This window comes from Myotis lucifugus, unplaced genomic scaffold, assembly GCF_000147115.1.
Source record: "Myotis lucifugus unplaced genomic scaffold, Myoluc2.0 scaffold_95, whole genome shotgun sequence".
Classification (NCBI taxonomy): domain Eukaryota; kingdom Metazoa; phylum Chordata; class Mammalia; order Chiroptera; family Vespertilionidae; genus Myotis; species Myotis lucifugus.
In genome coordinates, this window is record NW_005871143.1 from 266,179 (window position 1) to 293,938 (window position 27,760).

General features: G+C 37.8%; 1 protein-coding gene across 1 annotated transcript in view; it reads right to left on the minus strand.

The window, feature by feature from the left end:
* Window positions 1-27,760, minus strand: part of CAP2 (cyclase associated actin cytoskeleton regulatory protein 2) — a 128,716-nt gene that overhangs the window by 84,580 nt on the left and 16,376 nt on the right. The window contains exons 3-4 of the mRNA XM_023756487.1: window positions 24,963-25,063; window positions 865-942 (exon numbers count right to left, since the gene is read on the minus strand). Of these exons, the coding sequence (XP_023612255.1) occupies window positions 865-942; window positions 24,963-25,063 (179 nt within the window). The remainder of the gene's footprint in view (window positions 1-864; window positions 943-24,962; window positions 25,064-27,760) is intronic.

Consider the following 27,760-nt stretch of genomic DNA (forward strand, 5'->3'; position numbering starts at 1 on the left):
AGTCAAAGTCCTAGTTTCCCAGGATTCTCAGCTTCACTTTTTCAATTTCAAGAGTTTGTTTTAGAATTAAAAGTGAGCTATTAAATTTAAGATATTGTGTTATAGTGAATATTCAATGACCTTCTATATTTATATAGTTGTACCAAAATTCAGATGCAGAATATTTAGTCAAAACAATTATTTTTTTCTTATTTAATAGAGAATGCTGGTACTAGATCTACTTTTTAGCCTATCTATACTACTTATGAAATAGAAGATAATAAAATTTATACATAGAATATATATATGATGATAGATGTGAACACATTTTGATAATAAAGCAGCACAAAGTATGAACTAAAAAGTAGTAGTAAACACTTTCTTGATTATAAAACTATTGTGAGAATAGTAAAAAGAATAGGATAGGAGAGGGTGTGTGGGTGGGAAGAGATCAACCAATGAACTTGTATGCATATATGGATAATCCATGGACTCAGACAATAGGGTGGTGAAGGCCTGGGGTGGGGGGAGGGGGCTGGTTGGAAGAGGTCATGGGGGAAAAAGGGGACATATGTAACACTTTCAACAATAAAGATTAAAAAAAATAAACTGTTCATTCAAAATTAAAAAAAAAGATATAGGTGACATAAATAAATTGACCTTTTAAATTGGTGATGTCAATTTTTACAGAATGAATTTGGCCATATTAAGATTATGAAGACAGAAGAAATGTTCCATATCATGGTCTGGCTTAGAGACAGAACCTACATGTGCTGTAACTCTCATTTTCAGGTTGTCACTCACAGCAGCTGGTTCTGTTGCTTCCTATTTTACCTTATACCGCCCATTTCCCAGGCAGCCCTGTCTCTAGGGATGCACTCTTACCTCCTGGGGTTGTTGGTACTGAGAGGCCATGAGGAGGAAAGCCCGCTGGGCCTGGAAAGCACTATGCACCATTTCTGCCTGGGAACAAAGAGGAAGAGGAAGTTTAAATGTTTGAGCTCCTAAACAGAGTTACCATATGATCCAGAAATCCCATTCCTAGTATATACCCAAGGAAAGTAAAAAAATATGCTCACACAAAAACTTGTAGAGGTTCATAATGGCATTACTCATAACAGCTTAGATGTGGAAACAGCCAGAATGTCCATCAACTGATGAGTGAATAAATGAAATGTGATATACCCATACAATGGAATATTATTTGGCATTAAAAAGAATGGAGTGCCGCCCGGCTGGCGTGGCTCAGTGGTTGAACATCGCCCTATGAATCAGGAGGTCATAGTTTGATTCCTGGTCAGGGCACATGCCTGGGTTGTGGGCTCAATCCCCAGTGTGGGGCGTGCAGGAGGCAGCTGGTAATGATTCTTATCATTTCTCTCCTCTCTCTCTCTCTCTCTCTCTCTCTCTCTCTCTCTTCTTTCCTTTCTGAAAATAAAATATACTTAAAAAAAAGAAATGAAATACTGATGCATGCTACAACATGGGTTAAACCTTGAAAACATGATGCTGAATGAATAAAGCCAGTCACAAAAGACTGCATTTGTGTGATTCCAATCACATAAAATGACCAGAATAAGCCTATCCGCAGAGTGGTTGCCAGGGGCTGGTGGGTGGGGGTGATAGGGAGTGACTGCTAATGAGAATGGGGTTTCTTTTGGGGGTGATGAAAATGTTCTGGGATTAGCCAGCCGTGGGCAAACTACGGCCCGCAGGCCGGATCCGGCCCGTTTGAAATGAATAAAACTAAAAAAAAAAAGACCGTACCCTTTTATGTAATGTTGTTTACTTTGAATTTATATTAGTTCACACAAACACTCCATCCATGCTTTTGTTCCGGCCCTCCGGTCCAGTTTAAGAACCCATTGTGGCCCTCGAGTCAAAAAGTTTGCCCACCCCTGGTAGACAGTGGTAATATCACAACTTGGTGAGATACTAAAAACCACTGAATTGTGCATGTTAAAAAGTGAATGTTATAATATGTGAGTTACTGTATCTCAACAAAGCTGTTAAAGAATGTTTGAGCCCCAAAGTGTTTTCAATGGGTGTCTCTCTTGTCCTTTTTCATAGTGTGCCCAAACCTGTTCCACACCTTCTGGTGGAAGGAAGATTGTCTCTTATGCTACCCCCATACCGATATGCTCACTGAGAGCTAGTGGCTTCCACAATCATTCATTAAGATGGTTCCAGAAGAGATTTCAGTGGTACCCGGACTCAACCCCCCAAAAAGGAGTTGAGTGGGTGGGAAGATCTTCAAACACAGGGTATCATATTCTTTATCCTCACCCTCTACACACTCTTAACTAATTAATTCTTTCATTTTTTAAAATTAAAAAGTTACAGAAGAGTACCAAGAAGAAAATAATTCCAAATACTCACATCCCCCATAATTAATCACTTTTGGCATTTTTTAAATCATTTTTTTTTAGTTTTTAAGAAAATTTGCACAGTTGTTTTTAATAACACAAAGCATAATGATATAAACTGGTTTTTAAATGTTGAAGGTTTCAAAAATTAAAGTTTTGAAAAATATGTCTCACAACCTAGAAAAAAATCATTATTAACATTAGCTGAATATTTAAGATAAATGTACAGAGATACTTGAGACCATACTCCAGGTGCTATTTAAAAAGTATGAATTTTAATTATAACTGAATAGTAGCAATGAAAGAGAAATGACTGCTAAACTTCAAATAAAAATTTCTGCACTATATAATTATGGCATAAAATGATCATTCTAAGGTTAAAATTATAAAATAATATGAGATTGGAATAATTATGTGTGGGATTTTAAAGTACATGATATAATTTTACATAGTATTGATTGGGAATCAATTGGCAAAGATAAAAACATAAATACTTTCTCACTGCTATCTCTAGTCCCCTATCGTCCATATTTTTTAGTGGTTGTTTCCATTTAGCCCAATTGATAGCATTCAGATTCTACCTGCAATATTAATTCCCAGAGTTGTTTAGGACTAGTTCTACATTTAAACATACCTAATGGTTCTCACCAGCTATTTTACCACGACTTCTCCATTTCTGAGTTATTTGGATGTTTTTATTGACTGAACTCTCATTATCAAGTATTTTCTTCAAAACAGTTTCAAGGTTGCTTTAGTTCTTCAGGATTAAATAGATCTCCCTATTGTCTTTATACTTAACAACATCTTGGCTGGATGTAAGATCCTGGGGCCTCTCTCCACTTTCAGATACCCTGGCACTAAGTGTGGCAATGGAAAGTCTGAAGCCAGCCTGATTTTTTTCTCCCTTGTAGGACATTGGCTTTTTCTAGTTTGACATCTGGAGATTTATTTCTTTATCCTTAGAGTTTAATAGCTTAAACAAGATGTTTAGGTTTTGAGCATTCTATATTCTATATCCTGGAATAGATTTGGTCCTTCATTTCTGGGAAACTTTCTTATATTTTTCAATATTTCTTCCATTTCATTTGTTAGAATACCTATTCAAGGACTCCTATTATAATCCTCAGATTATATAATATTTTAATGTCCTCATATCTTTTAGATTCTTTCTCTGCCTTTAATTTCCTTATCTATCGTCTGTATTTACTGTGATTATATGTATACTTTTCTCCACTGTTAGTAACCAGATTTTCAACACGGTTTCTTATATACATTAACATTTCTATTTAGATATGATTTTTACAATAATGTTGTTTCTGTTCTTGATTTGTTAGACTTTCAATTTTCCTTTTAATTTTATTCTTGTTTTCTAACCTTTCTTTATGCTTTAAAAAAAAATACATTTAGCCCGGCTGGCATGGCTTAGTGGTTGAGCATCAACCTATGAACCAAGAGGTCACAATTTGATTCCTGGTCGGGGCACATGCCCGGGTTGTGGGCTCGATTCCCAGAGTGGGGAAGGCAGGAGGCAGCAGATCGATGATTCTCTCTCATCATTGATATTTCTATCTCTCTCTCCCTTTCCCTTCCTCTCTGAAATCAATAAAAATATTTTAAAAATACATTTATACTCTAAATTCTAAGAATATGGTATATTCTTATTAAACCTTGTGAGGAATCCATTTCTGTTCCTTAAGTTTTGTTTTCTTTGAGGGCTAGTCTGTCTGTCTTTCGCATGCTATGTTACTTTCTGACACTATGTAGCTTCCATGTGCTGATTCCTTGAGCCTTTGGCCACAGTATTGGAGGTCAGTTAATTTTCCCTTCGAATAGACAGTTCGAGGGCTAATTGCCTTGTGTTCTCTACTCTATTAGGGCCTGATGGACTAGGGAATAGGGAAAGGGAGACTCAGCTGTCCAGTCTTTATTTGAGAATTTGGGGGCTCATTCTTCTGGGAATATGTTACATGTCCTAAATCAGAATTCACTTCACCTACATGAAACATAGGCCATTTGATGAAGATTTGGGATCATTTCTCCAATTCTGAACCCAGACAGGAAGCCGTTACATATGCATAGGGAAGCAGCCCTGTGGCTTCCATTTCTTGTTTCATATTTTCATCTCCTGACTTCCTTTTTTAAGGCATGTTTTTAAGGAGTGGGAAATAGATGCAGAGTTAGGAACCAAAGGCTGCTCGGCCACCAGTTACTGAAATGTGTTGCTTTAGATTATGGCTTTTTTGTTTGGTTACTATCAGTGCATTTAAAAAAAATCTTTTCCTCCCTCATTTGTGGGAGAGAAAAATTATGATTTAGTTGTATGTGGTCATAAATTTATATTTTTTTATCCTTGTTGATTTCACTTTTAATCTCCTCCTGGTTAGCTTCACATCCGTTTTGGGCCAGTTTCTATTTCTCTGCCTTCTCGGATAATGGCTTACTTCTCTGAGAGATAAGTAAGAACTAGCTTGATACATTTCCAAAAAACAACTAGAATAGCATCAACAGGATTAGGTTAATTTCATCCCAGTGTCAATCAATATCAGAAAATTTTCTGGGCTTGAAGGGTAAAGGTGTTAGCTAACTGGGAAATGACTAGTTTTCGTCATTCCACTTCATTGTCACGTTTTGGTATCTGACAAATTTTCCAAAATATTTACTAAAATTTTGTTTCTAACATTTCTCATTATTTCTCATCCAGAAATTTTTTTCTACTGAGAAATGGTTGAAATCAAACCAAAATTAGTAAGCCGTTTATTTTAAAATCACAAATTCAATCATCAATAGTATAACAGATCAAGTCTAATAATGTTTAAATGAAGGCATAGTTCCCATTTTGGGATACGTCGTCTCATCTTATCTTTGCCCTGGTATCTGATTGCTGGGATTATATTTGGTGGAATAGAGGAGTTTTGAATTTTCCTGGAGGCCATTATGACCTATAAATAAATGTGAAGCTCTGAGCTGCATGAATGTTTACCCATGAATCAAAACGTGTGTTTTCAGTGGTTCCAAAGGACTGTTGTTGTCTCTAACAACCACAATTCCAAAAAGAAAGCCATTAAGTACAACTTTCCATAGCTTGGACATAAATAAAAGAACTGCACTTCTCCCAGCAACAATAATATGGAGGTATTGTCCTCATCTATGAAAAGCCTTGCAGAGCTGACTGAATTACAGTTGCTATGGGAACAGCAATTTGGGATCACCTGACTTCTGTAGTTAAAATTGCAGCTCAGAAGTAACATTAACAATATTTTTGTAGTTATCCCAAGATGAACACTATCATTAGCCTTTTTTACTTTCCCTAGAAGCAACATTTAGCATGTTGCTAATAGAGTAATTTTCTGGTGGCTTAGATTAGTGAAGATGGCCAATTTCATTAATTAGTCTCTTCCCCCAATGGCCTCTCACTCAACAATAGAGGTGGAGGTTGGAGCAGAATCTGGCTGAATATTTAGACATCTGCTTCACCTTTTCCTCTCAATTTGCTTATGTAGACAGATCTTTCTGAGGATTCAGCTGTGTGCTTCCTCCTGCTCCCGGGAACTCTGGGCATAACCAGAAAACTCTAAACCATATTCATTTTTAACCTCATTGGTCCAAGTTTCAAAGGATTTTCATTTCACCGGTGAGATATTCTAATCCATCTGCTTCCTGCTTCTGGAAAGTTCCATGAGTTCTCTCAACCAGACAGCATCCTATTTAGGAGCAATTTTACTGAACCTGCTGAGTTCTGATAACTTGAAAGGGAGAATTTGGCTCACTCAGGCTATTCAAAACATTGTGAAAGAAAAAGCCAAACGTAGGGATTTTCAGTCATGACAAATAACTGAGGGTTTTTGCTGAGTTTGTCCATCACACATGTGCAGGACTCAGTGGCCTTTGTGGGTAAATATGCACATCTATCTGCCTGTGAGCACGTGTGTGTGGAGAGGAAAGGGACAGTGTTGGTAAGAGCCAGGGCTGTGCATTTTCTTTGAACCCTATCAGTTATCACTTAGGCGACTGGGGTTCTTGGACAGATAGGTTGGTGGACCATCGTGTTCTATAATCCTAAGGGAGAATGTAGGAGAATGAATTTCAGTAATCAGTTTAAAATAAGCCTTGGGACAAGCAGATAGGAGCTAAATACCAGTATGACTTATTTTCAGCTAATCCCCTTGGGAGAGAGCTGGGTCCCTGAGAAAGATGAATCTCTGAATAGTTGTCAAAGCTTTGCATGGTTTAAGCAGGAAAGCTATGGGCTGCAAAGCACCATGTAGATGACAAAATGAGCAGGTGCAACAGAGGGCAAGAGCACAGGCAAGACTTGAAGGAGTTGCACAAAGCATCCAGACAGGGTGCCTGTGCCAGGTCTTCTGAAACTGGGTCAGCCTCTTCATGAGAGCCCGACAGTGAAAGGAAGGGGCTTTTCCGCTGACTAAGGTCAGGGGAATGGGCATCTGCTCATCGGGTGCAATCTGTGGGCCTGAGAAGGTCACTGTCAATGCCATCCCCACATTCCTTCCCAATTAGTCTGCCAATGCTCTATATTCATAATTAGAAATTGTATTTTTAGATCTTCTTCCATAGGGGCCTCTAATCTACCCTAATGTAGAAGTCCCTTGAATTGCAGCCACCAAAAAGATAAAGAGGGACCTGATAGATAATAGCATGACAGGAAAATGGGCCAACAGGAAGGTGATACGATGCCAAAGATATATTTCACCTACATCACAACTTTGCTTAAAACAAGATTGAAGATGCCTCATTTTGTAGACATGAAAATAAGCACTGACTTAAATCAGATTATGAAAGGCACTTGGGTTGACATATTAAGAATCATGAAGAAGGCTTACACCAGTGGTTCTCGACCTTGAATGTGCATAATAGCCATTTGGAGGGTTTCATACAATCTCATACAATGACTTAAAAGTATTCCTTCTGCTTCTATCCTCTGAAAGAGATAATATAGAACTGGTATAATTTCTTCCATAAATGTTTGGTAGAATTCACCAGTGAACACATTTGGGTATGGTGCTTTCTCTTTTTGGAAGGTTATTAATTATTGATTCAATTTCTGTAGTTGATATAGGCCTATTCAGATAGTCTATTTCTTCTTGTGTAACTTTTGGCAGATATGTCTTTCAAGAAATCTGTTCATTTAATTTAGGTTATCAAATTTGTGGGCATAGAGTTATTCAGTTTTCTTTTACTATCCTTTTATTTTCCATGGGATCTGTAGTAATGTCTCCTCTTTAATTTTTGTTATTAATAATTAGTGTCCTTTCTCACTTTTGCTTATTTAGCCTGGTAGGGGCTTATCAATTTTATTGATCATTTCCAAGAATCAACTTTTGGCTTCACTGATTTTCTGTTTTCAATTTTATTGACTTTTGCTCTAATTATTATTTTCTTCTTTATTTCTAGTTTCCTAAGGTAGACACTTAGATCACTGATTTTATATATTTCTTCTTTTCTATATGATTACATATTCATTTTCTATATGATCACATATTCATTTAATACTATAAATTTCCCTCTTAGCACTGTTTTCAGTTTTTACTGCATCTTCAAAATTCTGATCTTAAGCTTTCATTTTCATTTAGTTCAAAATAATCTTAAAACTATGGTATAATTGACATATGAAATATATAGTTTTAGGTGTACAGCATACTGATTTGATCCTTGTATATATTGTGAAATGATCACCACAATAAGTCTAATTGACATCTGAGTTCAAAATATTAAATTTTTGGACTAAATGTCATTTAGAAGTGTGCTGCTGATCTCCAGGTATTTGGAAATTTTCCAGTTATCTTTCTGTTATTGATTTCTAGTTTAATTCCATTGTGGTCTGAGAGCAGACATTGTATGAATCTATTTTTTAAAATTTGTTAAGATGTATTTTATGACCCAGAATGTGATGTATCTTGGTGAGCTTGAGAAAAATGTATATCATACTGTTGTTGGATAGTCTATAAGTATCCATAATATCCATTTGATTGATGGTATTGTTAAGTTCAACTATATCCTTCCTTACCTCATCTTCTGCCTGACGGATCTGTTCATTTTTGAGAGAGGGGTGTTGAAGTCTCCAAATATGATAGTGGTGTCATCTATTTCTTCTTGCAATTTCATCAGTTTGATGCTCTGTAGTTAGGTGCATACACTTTAAGAATTGTAATATTTTCTTGGAGAACTGACCCCTTTATTATTATGCAATGCCCTGATAACTTTCCTTACTGGGAAGTCTGCTCTGTTTGAAACTAACATAGCTACACCTGATTTCTTTTGATTCATGTTAGCATGGTATATTTTTTGCATCTATTTACTTTTAATCTATATATGTCTTTATATTTAAAATGGTGTCTGTAGACAAACATAGTTGTGTTGTGTTTTCTGATCCACTCTGACAATCTCTGTCTTTTAATTGGTACATTTAGACCATTGACATTCAAAGTGATTATTGATATAGTTGGATTAATATTTACCATATTCATTACTGTTGTTCATGTATTGCCTTTGTTATTTGTTTCTATTTTTGCCTTCCACTCTTTTTCTATCTTTTATGTTTTGTTTATTTATTTTTTGCCTTTTGTGGTTTTAATTATTTCATGATTCCATTTTCTCTCCTTTCTTAGCAATACCAGTTATGCTTCTTTTTTTAAGTGGTTGCCCTAGAGTCTGCATATACATTTACAATGAATCCAAGTTCATTCTCAAATGATACTATACCACTTCACAGTAGACTAAGTATCTTAGAATCTTAATCCCTCCCTCCAGTCCCTTGTATCATTGCTCTGATTCATTTCATTTATATATGTAAGCATACATAAGTATACATATGTAATATATACATAAGCATACATGATTGAATACATTGCTGCTATTATTATTTTTAGATCAAATAAAAATATGAAAAATAAAATTTTTATTTTACCTTCACTTATTCCTTCTTTGATGCTCTTTCTTTCTTTATATATATTCAAGTTTCTAACTTATATTCATTCCCTTTAAAGAGCTTGTTTTAACATTTATTGCAAGGCAGGTCTACTGGCAACAAATTCTCTCAATTTTTGTTTGTCTAAGAAAGCCTTTATTTCTCCTTCACTTTTGAAGAATAATTTTACAAGAAACAGAATTCTAGGTTGGTAGTTTTTTCTCTCTCCACATTTTAAATATTTCACTCCACTCTCTTCTTTTCTTGCATGATTTCTGAGAAGAAATCAAATGTTGTCTTATTTCTGTTCCTTTATAGATATGACATTGTTTTCCTTTCCTTCTTTCAGAATTTTTTATTTATCTTTGATTTTCTATAATTTGAAAATGATATGCAGTGGTATAGAGTTGTGGTGTATTTTATTTATTTATTTATTTATTTATTTATTTATTTATTTTTGCCATTTATGCTGCTTGGTGTTCTCTGAGTTTTCTGGATCTGTGCATTGGTGTCTGACATTCATTTTGGGGGAAATTCTCAGTTCTCTCTTCTCCTTCTAGTATTTCCATTATACATATGTGACACCTTTGCAGTTGTCACAAAATACTTGGACACCTTTGCAGTTGTCACAAAATACTTGGATATTCTATTCTGGGTTTTTCTTGAAGACTTTATAGATACATCTATCTTCTACCTCAGTCTTTCCTCAGCTACATCCAGTCTACTAATAGGTCCATTAAATCCATTTTTTTTCCCATTTCTGCTACAGTGTTTTTGCTCTCTAGCATTCCTTTTCAGTTCTTTATTTATATTTCAGAGAGGAAGGGAGAGGGAGAGAGAGATAGAAACATCAACAATGAGAGAGAATCATTGATTAGCTGCCTCCTGCATGCCCCACACTAGGATCGAGCCTGCAACCTAGACATGTGCCTTGATAGGGAATCAAACTGTGACCTCCTAGTTTATAGGTCGACACTCAACCACTGAGTAGGCCTCCACTTTTTTTTTTTATGTGGAAAAACGTATTCCATTTTCATTTTCAGACAACTTTGGAACTTCCATCGCAGTTTCATCCTCTTGGTGACAGAGAATCTCCCTGTTACCTGCCTTTGATGTAAGTATGTAGACTTCTGGACAATGTGTGTGTGTGTGTGGGGGGGGGGCGGGGAGAGGGGGGTTATTTATACCTATGTGGGAGGGGCTTAAGAGCAGTTATCTGGTGGAGAGGATGGTGGTACTATATGGTGGAAGGAGAGGTCACTCAGAGGCTCTATGATTAACACAATTTTTACCTGAAATGTTTCCGTTTGTTAAAAATGGCAATGTTGCCCTAGCCAGTTTGGCTCAGTGGATAGAGTGTTGGCCTGCAGACCTAAGGGTCCCGGGTTTGATTCCGGTCAAGGGCACCTACCTTGGTTGCAGGCTCCTCCCTGGCCCAGGCCCTGGTCAGGGCGTGTGCAGGAGGCAACCAATCAATGTGTTTCTCTTACATCGATATTTCTCTCTGTCTTTCCCTCCCTCTTCCATTCTTCCTAAAAATCAATGGAAAATACCCTCGGGTGAGGATTAACAACAACAAAAATGGCAATGTTCTCTAAAGATGCTTTTATACTCACTAAATGAGATTTTGTTTTTTGTGCTTATCATGGTTATTTTTGTCATATTTATCTGTGGATGCTTGGTGACTAATGAAGATAATTAGGGAAGATTATCTTGGGTTGTGATGGCATAAACTGCCTCTCTATGCCATCACAACCCAAGAAAAAATATACAAGTACTTAATGCTTCTTTACTATGATTTCTTTAGTTCCCATGGACTTTTGCCAAGTTTGCATAAGTTTGGGAAAGGGCTCTCTCTCTTCTCCATGTGCCAAATACAAAAGGTCACAAGAAGCCAGAATTACCATTAGCAAAGAAACTGGCACATCTGCTTGTGCTAAAACTTGTTCTGAGGGCAAAATCTGTTTTGTCAGCAACATAGTCTAAAGCTGGAAGTTAAGAAATGAGAAATCAGGTTGATTGCTGTTTGTTGTTGAAATAGCCACAGTGACACAGGATAAGGGTCACCTTCCCTTGGCCTGTAATTGGCGACAGCATTTCAGTGGGCATCTTAATATCCCACCCAGTGCTTGGCATGTGTCACTTGTCTCTTACGTATGGCTGCCACATATTATGGTGTTGATGCTATGTTATCAAAGAGAAAACAGAATTTTGTCCTTATGAAATAAGTAAACCATAAATCAATGGCAGTTATTTCTCAGAAGTGGGACCATATATGGTTTTTGCTCTCTTCTTCAAATTTATTGTCAATTTTTCTATATGAAATATTTAAATTTTATTATCAGAACATTTATTTCAAAGGTATAACTGAGTGAAATAGAAATTTATTAATTAGCTTTTTAAAAAAGTATTTTCTGAGTAGCTTCTATGTGCCTAGGTTCTACTAGTTATAAATCAGGGGAAACAAGTGGTGAACACAGTGAATGGTCAGTGAATATGAGTGATAAGTGATAAGGTATTAGCTGTATAGAATGGACAACAAACGCCCAATCTTGAAAAAAATGGTTGGCTGATAATCACGACTGAAAAGTTAAATTTTCCCATTTGGTTGGCTTGACAAAACACAAGAAACACTCTCATTAAAAAGGGGAATGGCTATCACCAATAACAGGTGTTGGAGAGGTTGTGGAAAAAGGGAATCTTCATTCACTGCTGGTGGGAATGTAGACTGGTACAACCATTATGGAAAGCAGTCTGGTGATTTCTCAAAAAATTGAGACCCAGCAATCCCCCTCCTGGGTATATACCTGAAAACCTCGAAAGCATGTATTTGCAAAGATATATGCACCTCTATGTTCATTGCAGCATTATTCACGGCGGCCGGGACATGGAAACAACCAAAGTGTCCTGTGATAGAGGACTGGATAAAGAAGATGTGGTACATATACACAATGGATACTGCTCAGCCATGGGAAAAGATGAAATACTGCCATTTGCAACAACATGGATGGACCTTGAGAACATTATGCAAAGTGAAATAAGTCAGTCAGAAAAAGCTAAGAACCATATGATTTCACTCATATGTGGGATATAAAACTGAAACTTGTGAACACAAACAGCAGTGTGGCTGCCAGAGGGAAGGGGGTGGGGAGAAAAGAGGATCCTAATATGAGGTGACAGGAGAAGATTTGACTTTGGGGGGTAGGTGCATGGTGCAATATACAGATCTTGTAACCAAGAAACCCACACCTGAAACCTATATGTTCATGTTGACCAATGTCACCCCAAGAAATTTAATTTAAAAAAAAAGGGAATGGCCCTGGCTGGTGTGGCTCAGAGGTAGAGCATCGGCCCGCACTGTGAAGGGTCTTGGATTTGATTGACAGATTCCCAGCCAAGGGCACGTACGTGGGTTGCAGGTTCCTTCCCTGCCCTGAGTCCAGCAGCCAATAGATGTGTCTCTTACATTTATGTTTCTCTCTTTCTCTCTCTCTCTCCCTCCCAATCTCTCTCCCTCCCTTCCACTCTCCCAAAAAATCAATGGAAAAAAATATCCTCGGGTGAGGATTAACACAAAAAAGGGAATGTATTCTTTTTTGAAGAAAAGAACTCTTCTTTCTAGAACCCAGGAATCACAATGGTTAGTACCCAGTCATTTCTAACCAGCGTTTCCCTTATCATGGCTCTCTGCTGTTCAAAACAACAGGTTTTGCTAAAGCCTATGACTCAGCTTTGGCTGCCTTTTTGAAGTATCCAGTGTGTGCACAATTTACATCTAAATTTACAGTCTCACTAGGGAAAGGAAGCAATAATGTCACACTCCACTTACTTAAAAATATGTTGGCAGTGCTCCATTAAATCATAAAGACAAGCTAATTTAAAGACTCTGGCCTGCTCAAATACCAACAAAGTCCCAGTCAATTTCAGGCTCTGCCTTAGCCAAAACATACATCAAAAGGGCAATAATTTTATATTAGGTAATTGTTATAAATTAGTCTATTTACTGCCTTTACAGTTGACTGGTTTTTTCCTTTCAATGATACCACTCTCATTGGCAGAGAAAGGAGGCATGCTTATTGAACAGAGCTAAATAGTTTTGCAGTCTGGAAAGGAAAGATGAGTAGGTAGATTGACAGTCAATGTTAGACTACGAGGCACATTTTGTAAAAAAAAAATCATTCAGGAACTGACAATAAAAGAGGTTTATTCTTCATTAATAGGACTGTTGCCTTGGCAACTCACATAAGTATTTACAGCAGCCCTGGTGCACAGTTCTGACGCTAAGACAGCTCTAATGTGTCCTTGCTGCAGCTAAGCCTGGAATCTCCCATTATGCATCTCAGATGCATTTTTGGTCCAGTGATCTCAACACCCAACCAACTCCACCCAAAACACGTCAGATCCACCCCCAAATAGGCAATTTAAACAAATTTTTTGGTAAGTCAAAATGAAAACCGGAGATCAATGGTTTTCTTTCGTAAAAAAAAAAAAAAATGATTTATATAAGGAAATATAGCTTTGCTTTTATTTTCCTGCTTATCCAGCAGAGGGCAAAGTATTTTTTAAAAAGAAATGCCATGAATGTTACTGTGCATTCAAATCATTTCCCTAAAGTCCTTTTTTCCTAGTTTGTAATGATTACCACATAGCCTAAAGAATGTTTAGACATTGCAAGTATATGAATTAGTACAATGCGTGTGTGGGGGAGAGAGGGGTGGAGACAATAAATATTAGGGAGCACTTGCCATTGACCTAGCACACTTCCTATTCTAGGAATTTGCCTTGAGGAAATAACTGTACAATATGAAAGGTTTTCAAAAGAAAATGCTTGCAATTGTATTCCTAATAGGGGAAAATTTGAAAATATCAAATGTCACTAATTTTTAATATTATTGTAAATAGTATTAGATGATCATCATTGCAGGGAAAAGACCAGGGTGAGGCTAGGCAGGAGCCCAGGTGTGCTCCCTGTCAGGGTCACATCCTGGGGCCTCCCTAGTCTGGGCCCTGCATAAGTGTATACCAGTATACATCATCTCACCTACATACAGTTTTGATTGTGTAAATCAATTATGGTGTAACCTTACTATGCAGTCATTAAAAATAATGTAGACCTCAACTTACTGACATGGGAAGATGCTCAGAATATTTGGTCTAAGTTAAGCAAACAGGGTACAAAAACTGAATGTGCAGAGAAATTTGCAAAATCTATAATAATAAAACCAATCATTCTAATTAAAAAAACAAATAATTGTTGCAATTTATATTGTAAAACATCAAAGATTTGAAAGAGTTATAAAACAGTGAGCATTTCTTAAGACATAGGAATAGAAAATAAAAGAACCCACTATTGTTTAAGTACATTGGCTTTTCTGACGGGTGTGAATATTGTTACAAGTTTGTAATCTGGAAAAAACTATTCTCCTAAATTAACTTCATTTTCTAATTCAATCATTGTGTAGCTACAAAACATTTGGCAGTTTGGCCCCTCTCCAAATCTCTAATTTGTTTTTCTAACACTTAAGGTATCTAAAGAATTTATCAACATGTTTAAACCAAATCTTTTGATGTAGGAAGTTAGAACTTCCTGGTTGATGAGTCTTGGGTCTACACAAGGGAAGAATAGTTGACGGTTCCAAGACCGCTCCGAAATACTAGAGACAACAGGCACTCCTTATTCTAGAGTGCACTGCGACTCTAAGCATTGTCCTTCCACTTGGGTATTGAAGCCATTCTCTTATTTAACGGCCATGCACATACACATATGCCTTGTGTCTCCAAGGAGGTAATGTGTTCTTGAGGACTACACCAGTGGGTGCCTTACACAAAAGGGCCTTTCTTACAACAGAAGCTCAGTAACGACTGCTTAGTAATGAATCACTTAAATGATTAGAAAGCAGTGGTGTAGCAGAGAATCTGTGGGCTTTATATCTTCAGACAGACTTGAGATATAATCCAACTCTGCCCCTTACTAGCTGCAGGGCCATAAGAAGTTACCTGACCTTTCTGAGTCTTGGCTTCTTTATCCCGAATGTTACCTTCCTAAGGGTGCTCCTAATAATTGAGTGAAGCAATGCTTGTCAATAGCTGGCAAAGTGCCTGGCACACAGCAGGCCCTCAATAAATATTAGTTTTCTCTCCTCTTCTTTGCAATGGCCTCTTTTACTAATATGAAAAGTGAAAATAAGGCAGGAAAATAAAGTTGATCCCTACTGATGATAAAATTATCTATGGACCAGATTTTGTTCATTCGACAATGATATCTACCCCACACCAATCCATCTATACTGAGATCTTCCCGTGAAGAGTCTTTGCTGAAACAGTGGTTCCCCACATCCCTATGATTTCCCAGGCAGCTCAGAACCCTGACGACTAGGGTGCCCTACAGCCATGCTGCATGGGATGACACCACCTGGTGCCTGCATTTACCCACGTGTCTTTTGCTGTTCAGTGAACTCCCTTCCATGCAATACCTTGATTCCAAGATTTTTTTTTCTTAAAGTACCCTTTCCCCTTCATCTAGTGATAACAGTAAACACATACTTGTAAAAATTTCAAAAGACATGGGTGTTAGGAGGTAAAAGCTTTCAGTAAGTCCTCCTACTAAAAATGACTATTGTCAGCAATTCGATGAGTACTGTTCCAGACTGAAATAAGGGTGAACCTTTTAAAGTGTACATATGATCTCTTTGATCTCAATTCCTGCTTAGTTGTCCTCAGAAAATCTCTTTTTCTGCTTTTTAAAATCCCATTTGTGAATTCCAACGTTATTCTTATAATCAAAGGAGTGTGATATACACTCAAAAGGAAAAAAATCTTAAGTTTGGTAGTGAATGTAGAAACAGGCCCGATATCAGCTAAAAGTATAAATAATCTGTATAGAAATCATTATTTACTTATTTATTTATTGATCTTTCTCTAATTAAACTCACACTCCCTCAGGCACCAGCATTCATGATAAACTACGGTTTTTCATTCAGTGCTATCATTTTCCTGCTTCATTTAACTAAAAGCAGAGTGGAAGAATTTTTCTAACATTCTGCATTACATAAGTGCTGCTCAAAAAACCTTTGGTGAAGGTTTTTATTTTTAATTTTTCATCTGTCACAGACTAAATACTTTTATAAAATAAATTAAAGAGCATCACTAGAAACATGAAATGAAAACCAGATAATAGATTTAACAGACTTAAAATGACTCTGTTAGATTGTTATAAGAATTCCAGTCTTACTCACAATTTCTGTACTTATCTTGTGGTGAACCATTAGCAAAGACTTTGTAGACAGCAGTGGTCTGTGTCCTATAAATGGAGTAATGCTTTTCTGTATCTTTGTGTAAAAACTGAGCCACCCATCCCTTACATTACGTCTATGGGCAAATGTCTTCCAGGTTTCTAAGAACTAATTTATGAATGAACTTTGGGGTAGGATCCCCATTTAAAAGTTTGGGACTGTCTGTATTTGGATATATTTAGACAAGCTACTGATTTTTTTCCCCACTTTCTATCCAGATGTTTAAAATTATATAAATACAGGTAAAGACTCTTGAAACCAGGGAGAATTAATTGTTGGAAATACGCAGTGAAGTCCCAGACAAATATTTAATTTCCCAACTGGCCCTTTCAGACTCCAAAGTTATTTCTTGCCTGATTACCATCATTCTGAATGCTAATGATAGAAGGGGAAAGCATCTGCCAAAACCCAATCCAGACAGAAACACCAAACAAAATTCTATTTCTCTTTTAATGAGACCTTTAGTTTAAAATACATACATAAGGTTCAGAAAAATATCCTGTCTCCTATAGAGCTCATGGGATGTCTACTGGCAATGACTACGTTAATATATTGATGGATTTTCACGTCACTTATGAATTCTCATTTAGCTTTCTGAAGATGTCTTGGAGCTCTAGACTGTCAATGGCTCACTTTCCTTAACTACAAAACAAGAATGAGAATGAAGGAAATAAGGGAAGTACTAGATTAATTGTCAGAGCTATGATAAATTCAGGGTGTGTGTGTGTGTGTGTGTGTGTGTGTGTAACTGTGTGTGGTAAACAAAAATCTATAGTCTATATTTCTTCCTATTTCATTTGCTACTTCATGACTTAAAAACCTGGCCTTGATTTTTTTGAACTGTTAGTCTAGGGCAGTGGTCGGCAAACTCATTAGTCAACAGAGCCAAATATCAACAATACAACGATTGAAATTTCTTTTTGAGAGCCAAATTTTTTAAACTTAAACTATATAGGTAGGTACATTGTTATTAACTTAATTAGGGTACTCCTAAGGCTTAGGAAGAGCCACACTCAAGGGGCCAAAGAGCTGCATGTGGCTCGCGAACCGCAGTTTGCCGGCCACGGGTCTAGGGCATTACTTGATTCAAATTGTCAGCCATAGCATATCCATACATCCACTGATTCAATAATTCATTAAAGAATTGATTCATGCATTTAAACATTTGTTTTCATTCATTCACTTAGCAAACATATATTAACCATTTACTATGGGCACAGGGCTGGACACTGAGAGGGCCAGAGGAAAACAACATACTCCTGGAACCTTGAAATAAAACCCAGCGCTCAACATGTGGGCCCCCAAAGGTAAAGCATACTACCTCCATTGCATATTCATCTGTTTTAACTAAAGCAGTTGAAAGTATCAGCATTCCAAGTACCTTACTATTTAAACTATTCACTTTGCCAAGTGTTTTCCGAAAGGGGAAGGATTTCTATTGGCAATGCACACGAGTGATAAGTTACTAATTCATTGAATACCGTGTTTTCTTTTATATTACCAAAACATCTTATATTTAATATATTAAAAAGTTACTTGCAGTGTGTTATAAAATGTATAATGCTATGTTTTAAAGCTTGCAGTGTTAAACCACAATCTAAATACAACTAGAAAGTGAAAAAATATACTACAGGTGAGAAAGCATATCTTGTTCTTGCCTTATGCACACTGACAAATTTGCAAACACATTTCTTACCATTCGAGTGACCCTTGGTCAGAGCTCTCATATATTTGACCAAGACTGTTTTTTCTCATGTGTTGCTAATACAGAATTCTGAGCAATACTTAGGTGAATGATGCATATGCACATGTGCATGCGTGTGCATGTGTGTGTGCATGTTTTGTGGAGATAGATGCATGAATATAAATAACAAGATAATCTAAATGAAATCAAGCCATTACTTTTAGACAAATATTAATTTTCAGACACTGAAACAGCCTTTAGGCAAACAATTAAATAATCCCAAAGTCTAGATAAAAAACAACAACAAATGTTCCAATTATTGGCATAGTTTTAGAAGGAAGGAAAGATAGGGAAAAAGAAACAGGCAAGAAAAAGGGAAAGGAAGCATGTTTTGCAGTACTGGGTGGCATGACTAACATTGGGAAATGATCCTCTAAAAGGGTCTTTCTAGGGAGAAAAATCTTTGGAGAAAAGTTGCTGGTTACCCTCAGGAACTCCTGGCATGGACTGAGCTGTAAATCCTTGCTGTGCTTTTTTGTAGAAAAACGCCATTCATCTGTGACTCAATAGTCTACATTTTTTCATAGGTGCAGGCTAGCGGGTGGGTGACATGGCTTATCTCCAGCCACTGCAGCCTAGGCCAGCTCAGAATGCACCGCCGCATCATTGGGCCCTTCTATTTTGCTTATGCCAGTGAACACAGAAAAAGGAAGGAAAGTCAGGTTTCCTTAGCAGGTTCCCTTTAAGAAGCCAAAAGGAAAGCACTCAGGTGGATGAAAGCTTGGCAAAAGCACATTGACTGTCCAGGAAGAAAAAAAGGCAGGTATCATCTTAACCTGAGAAATTAATGGAACCATAATCATTGTTTCAGCAACATATTTTAGTGACATATTTTATTTTTGGTAAATGGGGCAATCCTGGTGGTTACTGATGCCTGGTGGCCCTTCAAGAGATGTTTAGATTCCAAGTCCAGTTTCTCATTAGCCTGTGCCCAACGCTCTAATATGCTATAAAACTAGAATGCTCGATGAGACAGACAGGGGTTATAGGCCCTAAAAACAAACATTCTTAAATAAAAAAAAGTGGTCACAAGGATGTCCAACTAAGGCCAATGACTTAGCAGGAGATGGGCTGTGAGTCAAAGTATATGTTTAGTAGCAAATTATGTATTCAGTGCTGAGAATAAAAATTTTACACATTCTTGGGAAGAAATGATAACAGAGGCTGATATATCTGTGAAGTTTCTGAATTCTGCAAATATGGTGCAACAGCTCAAGCTGAGACAAGGTCAGTGCAGGAGATGGGCTGTGAGTCAAAGTATATGTTTAGTAGCAAATTATGTATTCAGTGCTGAGAATAAAAATTTTACACATTCTTGGGAAGAAATGATAACAGAGGCTGATATATCTGTGAAGTTTCTGAATTCTGCAAATATGGTGCAACAGCTCAAGCTGAGACAAGGTCAGTGTGATGAGGCAGAAGTGAAGTCCCATGAGGGATGGAGTTCATCTGTCCTGGAGGTCACCATTTTCCCTATTGCCTCACTCAACATTGCTCTGAGAAGACACATGAAAGACACGAGTTACAGTGATGTTCCACCCTCTCCCCAGCCCTTTTGCCTGAGCCAAACATCATAATGAGCTTTCTTCATGTGGTGGAAATTTGGTAAGGGGAAAGGTAAGTCCAGTTACCGACAAAGGTGTTGGGAGACACAGCTGCTCAGCAGGTCCTGGCTCTGCCCTCAGGACACGGTGCTCCATTCAACACCTCACCTATATCACCTAGCCTCTCTAGCTTGCAGTTTCCTTCTCTGAAGGAAGAAGGAGAGGAAAAAGGGAAGGAAGGAAAGGAGGGAGGGAGGGAGGGAGGGAGGAAGGGAAGGAGGGAGGGAGGGAGGGAGAAGGGAGGAAGGAAGGAAGGAAGGAAGGAAGGAAGGAGGAAGGAAGGAAGGAAGGAAGGAAGGAAAGGAGGGAGGGAGGGAGGGAGAAAGGAAGGAAGGAAGGAAGGAAGTAAGGAAGGAAGGAAGGAAGGAAGGAAAGAACAGAGAGAGGAAGGAGGGAAGAAGGGAGGAAGGAAGGAAAAGGAGGAAAGTAAAAGGGGCTATATATTGGAATGTATGATTTATAAGTTATTTCATCTCAAATAACTCTGACTATTGTAACTGGCTCAGACAGTAAGAAAGGAGGTTCCCAATTTAAAGCCTGTATGAAATCTAGAAGCAGAATTCTTTATACAAGTCATTTTTTAGAACCCTGCCTTTTGGAGAACGTAGAAGACATACAGATCCTTTGGGCTTGAGATCGCCAAGGCATCTACCTCTAGTTATAATAAAAACGAATGTTAAAATTAAAACAATTAGCAGGAAACCAGAAGTTAATGGGAGACCAACTTGGCTGAAGGCGAGCAGGAGAGTGAGGGAAATGTGTAGAATGGGCTGTTTTGCTGAGTCAAAACTTGTGCTTCTGATGTTTTTGTGTGTGTGGAGGCAGGAGGGTGCCTATGTAGACCCAGAGCATAAAGCACCAACATTACAAATGGTCACTTTATAAATGAGTATAAGTTACCCATAGATGTTTTCTAAAATCAAAGGCAGAATACAAAAAGAATGAGTCAAACAAGTGTGTATTTATGTGTTATTAATTTCTGAGATAAGGTTCTTAATTGTCCCAGAAATAGGGTCCATGTAAAGAAGTGACAACCTGTAAGACCAAAAAGAACAGACTCATGGCGACCTCGGGTCTTTTTAAAGGTAGGAGCCTGACTTTCTGCGATAGCCTGGGAAAGCAGGATGCTATTTCGTCTTCAGTGTTCTGTGTATCCTTCCCCGGACATGCTTCCTCTGCTTGCTTTGCATGTCAGATGGTTGAGGTGCTTCCCCGGGCCCAGCTCAAGATGCTTCTTATAATGATGCTGCTGCTGCCCTATCTCAAGCTTTTCAACTGGAAACCAAACTGTCCCCTCAGGCCTTAATGCCCAGGCAGCGGGTGAGTCACTCAAAGGGGCTGAGAGAGCCGAAAGGTCCTTGGAAGTGAGGTGTCCAGCCTTATGACTGAGCAGGTCAGGGGACGAGCTCAAGGTCATGCCATAAAAAGCAGAGCCAGCTCTAAATTCCAAGTACGAACTGCCAGTGCTCGTCAGAGGAAGATACTGCTTATTCTGCCACTCTCTGAACTTGTTACCTAGCCAGCCGAGTATAAACTGAACAAAACATTTTGTAAAGGGTTCAAATAAATGACAAAGACTAGGAGCATCTAGAATAATGATGGTGACCCACCAAAAGTGCAGCTACAATAATTGTCTAAAAAGGTTCGTCCTTTATAAAACCAGGGTACTCAATTGTGCAATGTGATTTAATCAGACCATGCTTACGTATGTTATACCTCTCAGTTGTTTCTTTCTTATCCATTTTAATCAAAATAGTAAACAAATGTTCCAGACTTCCAGAAGCATAAATTCTATAAATTTCCAAAAAGGGTTTGAGTTAGGAAGAGCCATATGATTTGCAGCTGTTTCATGATTTCCAAATCAGTTAGAAATAGACCTGAGATTAGTTCCATATAGCATGAAAAACAACAGGATAGCTTTGCTAAAAAAATCATATTTGTCCACTTAAGGATAAATGATGTCTGACCTAGGGCTTGGTATTACACAGGCCCAGTTCCTAGAGAATCCTTTGCTGTGACATTGAGGGCTGTGTATACTCTAAACATCTATTATAAAATTATGCGTTGTTTATTCTTTCTTAAAAGGGGTGCAAGCTTTGTCAGTGGTCCTGGGTTGAAAAGTAATTCGAATAAGCCCTTTGGTTTATGTTGCATACAAGAAGGCTTTACAAGATCTAATCTTTGCTAAACCTGTTATGTTCTTCGGTTCAGCAGAGCTTCCTAATTGTAGCTATTAGTTCCCCCCTTTTGTGGTCTGTTCTGTCAATAGACTATTGAGTGTTCAGTAAATTAAGCCCAACCAGCAGCCAACACATCGAGACAGACGTTAAATCATAGCTTGGCTGCCCGTATTCATTATTAGGATCTGTGAAACAGCTTTTAAGCACAGGGACAGGATTTAACATGATGCACATTTGTGTCATTCTCAGATTTCCATACTGTACAATCAGGTATGTGAGGTTTTCTTTTTTTTTCTCTAGGCAACAGGTGTGTTCTTGGAACAAAGTTCAACCCCCCACTTCTGGCTTATGTGAAAGGCAGCAGCTGCAAGCTTACTGTCAACGACACATGGTTCTATAAGAGAGAAAAAATACGGTACTTGTTCAGTGTATTAAAGTAATGGGCAGATGGATGATAGCTGCCTGTACTTTTCTTTGTCTTGTAGAATCAGAGTCCAAACTTTCAGATAACAAGTGTATTTTTCTCTTTTTCTTTCTATCTATCTCCCCTCCCTCACTCCCTTCCCCTTTATCCCTTCCTCCCTCCCTCCCTTCCATCGTTCCTTCCTTTCTTCTCTATCTCCCTACCTTCCGTCTTTCCTTTTTAAAAAACATTATGTATTGATTATTGAGAATATTCCTTCATTTGAGTCATACTGTTTTCAGGCTAATAAGTGGAAAGAAGAAAAAAGTTTATATAATAAATCAAGCTATGCTTTATTTATAACTCAACTTTGTTCTAAAAAGATTTTAAAGGAACTGTTTACTATGCAATTTGAAGAGACTTAGTAGTCAAATGCTACATTAAAAAAATAAAAAATTAGCTTGGCCAGTATGGCTCAGTGGTTGAGTGTTGACCTATGAACCAGGAGGTTACAGTTCGATTCCCAGTCAGGGCACATGCTCAGGTTATGGGCTTGAACCTAGTGTGGGGTTTGCAGGAGGCAGCCAATCAATGATTCTCTCTCATCATTAATGTTTCTATCTCTCTCTCCTTCTCACTTCTCTGAAATAAATAAAAATATATTAAAAATAAATAAATAAATAATTAAATGTACTTATCTATAGGCTTCATTATTATCTGGTAAAAAGCTTCTAAAACATAATACTGTAAACAATAAAATAAAATAAAAGCTTCTATACAAAATTTTGTGAAATATTACTAATAAGAGTTATAATATACTATGTACCTCAGAAGCACAATGTCAGCATTAATTCATAGTAACAATGAAACAATAATTATTATGATTGTGTTCAAGCAAGTAAATGTTTGTCAATGACTCAAGAATCATTTTTAGTGTATTGGGGTAATAGTCCATTTTATATGTTATCTTTCAGGTACCATCACACCTTAGAATCTAAGAAGCTCAGCCACTCTCTTACTGTATATGAGCTCGAGAACGGACCAGAGTAATTATATAGCTCTGTGATATATCTGAAGCAAACATATTTCACTACATAAACATTTCTAGAACTCATGTATGTTAGAACTTCCCCTCTTTAGTCAGTGGGTATTTCAACAGGAATATTTAATAAAAATAGATGTCATGAGAATAATCTTCATTTTTCTCAGATGTGTCGAACAAATTTGTTGCAAATGTGATAAGCTAAGCATCTATTCAATTACAGTCCTGGAACCTCTGGTAGAACTTGAGTCACCTGATCCCCTGGGAGACTGGTGTTGGGTGTTGCACATAATGTCTAATTGGGGAAGGAGCAAAGTGAGAATCCCTTCTTATGTGTGATTTTTAACCCCAAACCACAACTTCATTCAATAATCAGATTTTATGTGAGTCTAATCTGAAAATGGTTTTGCCAGGACTGTCTCATTGCTGGGAAAGCTATAAGCAGATGGAGTTGGAATTCAATCCTCTGTGACAAACATAGGCAAATGAAAAAGAAGAACCTGGTGATAAACTTGTAGGTTTTTAATTGGTTTGGCTATTGCATTAGATTTTCACTAAATGCATGCAAATAATGACTAGCCTTAGAGAGGATGCTAAACATTTAAATATGTATAAAAAGTATCTAAAACTGGAAAGCGATCCTGGATATCATTAAAGGCTCTACTAACCCAGAGATCATCAAATTCTATGACTTTGCTTTCCTCAAGCTATATATATATATTTAATTGTAGTAAAAAACACATAGCATAAAATTTACCATCTTAACCATTCTAAGTGTACACTATAGTAGTGTTAAGTATATTCACACTGTTGTGCAACAGATTTCCAGAATGTTTTCTGAAGTTAGTTTGCATCACAAAACTAAAACTCTATACCCATTTAAAAAGTTCCAATTTCTCCCTCTCCCCACCCTTGGCAACCATCTTTCTACCTTCTGTCTCCATGAGTTTGACCACACTAGATACGTTATAAACAGAATCACACAGCATTTGTCTTCTGTGACTGGCTAATTTCACTTAGCACAATATCCTCAAGGTTTATCTTTACTGTAGCATGTGTCAGAATTCCCTTCCTTTTTGTGGCTGAATAATATTCCCTTGTATACCACCTTGTGCTTATCCATTCATGGTCCACAGACACTTGGGTTGCCTTGTCTTTTGGCTGTTGGGAATAATGCTGCTGTTAGCATAGGTGTACAAATATCTCTTTGAGATCCTGATTTTAATTCTTTGGGGCATATATCCAGAAGGGGAATTGCCGGATTGGATGATAATCCTACCTTTAATTATTTTGAGGAACCGCTATACTCTTTTCCATACCGGCCACACATTTGACACTCCCACCAGCAGTGCACCCACCTCCCACCGTCTCCTTTCCTTGCCGACCGTGTTATCTTTCCGTGCAGGACAGGAGAGGAAAGTACTCACATGAGTCTCCACGTCGCCAGCAAGGATCCTACTCTTCTTTAAAAACTCCGCCACCGTGCTGTTCATCAGCTTATCAAAGGCTTCCACCGAGGGGGCCACACCTTTGGAGGAAGGACATGTTGTGATTCCCTGGTAGTTTAATGAACAGCTGGTACTGCTTTGCCATGGGGAATATGCAAGTTTAATATCATTCATGCCATTTTCATTCTCTCCACTAAGTCATTCATTCCTTCAATCAGTGTTTATTACACACTTCTCAAGGGATCAAGAAAACAATACTTTCCTATTTTTCATCCTCCCCAGGAAGCACTATCACCTACAAAATTTCACTTAATTCTCCCCCAAACTCATGAGGTAAGGAGCACCACCACGGCTTTCCTGATCAGAAATGAAAATGCAAACAGGGTACGTGACTTGACCAAAGCCATATGCCACGTAAGAGGCAGATCCAAAACTGGAATCAAGCCTCATTCATCCACAGCCAGTGCACTTCCTTCTAGACCAGTGGTTCTCAACCTGTGGGTCTCGACCCCTTTGGGGGTCGAATGACCCTTTCACAGGGGTCACCTAAGACCATCGGAAAACACATATATAATTACATATTGTTTTTGTGATTAATCACTATGCTTTAATTATGTTCAATTTGTAACAATGAAATTGGGAGTCACCACAACATGAGGAACTGTATTAAAGGGTCGTGGCATTAGGAAGGTTGAGAACCACTGTTCTAGATTGGCCAGACCAGGTGCTGTAATAGCTTTGCCAACAGTTACCAATGTTATCCAGGGCAACTAGAAGCTAATATGGACTGTGGGCAAGTGGGAAAAGAGAGCTGATGTCACACATTCTGTCCCTTCTTCACCTCCAGGGGAGGAGAGGTGGGCAGGAGAGACTGCTGAGCTACTGAAGAGTAAGTTTGATGTGTCAAATCCCTGTAAAAGCTGTAGTGACAATGGCTCAGCCTGGTGTGCTCTGAACTCTCCCTGCCTCTTAATTCACAGGAGAAATTTGTCCAAGTCCTAGACTTCATATGCCTAATCTTGAAAAAGATAGCATGGAGAACCTCAGCACTATAGGCTGCTAAAATCCAAAACAAAATCTAGGATTGCCTTTCTCATATTGGACAGAAATATCCAAGCTCATAGATCTGTCAGATAAAGTTTTCCTTCCTTTTCCCTTTTTCCCAGTTGCCCATTTCCACAGGCCCAAAGGATGACTGAAACAGCTGTCTTCAGCTTTCGGTACCTAGTTTAACTTCTAACTTCCAGAACCTAAAAGGGGTGCAAGCCTAAAGATTCCTTATGGATCCATCTAAAAACAGGCAAACCTGTTTGCTGGTGTGGGAGAGGCCGGAGAGGTAGGTCTCTGTTGAGTATTCAAAGTAGTGGAAAGTTTTAGAAATGTGGTGGAGAAGGTACAATGATAAAAGGGAATGTTTTCTGATGGCTTTTCATCACTCAGCTCTGCTCACATCTCTTCCAGGCAGCCTCCGATGACCTGTATTTCTCCCCAGCCTGCATCCTTTGAGCACCCCGCAATCGAAGCATTTGTGGCCCTGTATAGTAATGCATTGAGACCAAAGATCCTAGAGCCGTGGTCGGCAAACTGCAGCTCGCGAGCCACATGCGGCTTTTTGGCCCCTTGAGTGTGGCTCTTCCTAAGCCTTAGGAGTACCCTAATTAAGTTAATAACAATGTACCTACCTATATAGTTTAAGTTTAAAAAATTTGGCTCTCAAAAGAAATTTCAATCGTTGTACTGTTGATATTTGGCTCTGTTGACTAATGAGTTTGCAGACCACTGTCCTAGAGGATTAGGACTGTGTACATGATTCATCTTAGATTTTCTTGCACCTATTACAGTGCTTGCCACTTGGCAGGCATGCAACAATATTTCTTCCACTGCTAAGTCAAACTTACCTGATTGTCAGGGATAAAAAAAGCATAGCAAACACATCATAACACCAGTATCATTAAGAAGGCAGTTCTTTGGTCTGTGCATAGATGGATTTGTAATGGACCGGATTCCTTCCAAAAGTTTTTTTTAAAATAAAAAATAATTTTTAAACTTTAATTATAGCATCATTGTAATGCTGATGTTTATATTTAAGGTGAGAGGTTGTCCTTAAGGGTTTTTTCAAAATAGAATTTAGATAATTACCAAAGCTTACTAATTAAGAAGAAATGAAAGCGATGTTGAAAATGTCTTAAGGATGGATATCATTCAGACATTTTACTAACTATCCTAATTACTAATTATCACTTTGTTTTAAATAGGATAATAAATTGGTGGCTAGTTGTTTTAAAAGACCTGACTTTAATAAGTGAGAAAATATTTGCTTAAATACTTAAGTAATTTAATTATATGCCTTTCAATTTTGCTTAGCCTATTAATTTTCCCAGAATGTTTTTTAATCCTCACCTGAGGATATGCTTTTATTGACTTTTAGAGAAAGGAATGGAGAGAGAGAGAGAGAGAGAGAGAGAGAGAGAGAGAGAGAGAGAGAGAAACATCGATTGGTTCCCTCCCGTACATGCCCTGACCATGGACTGAACCCAAAACCTAGGTATGTGCCCTGACCTGACTGGTAATTGAGCCCACAACCTTTTGGTGAACAGGATTACACTCCAACCAACTGAACCATCCAGCCAGGGCCCCAGAATATATTTTTTATAAAGAAAATAAAAAGTGCAGTCTAGTAGCTCTTTGAGTAAGCGAAGTTCAAATTATGGAGGGTTTTTTTTTCCGTTTACTCAACAACACTACATAATCTCTGGGTAGTTGGATTTAGCTTTATT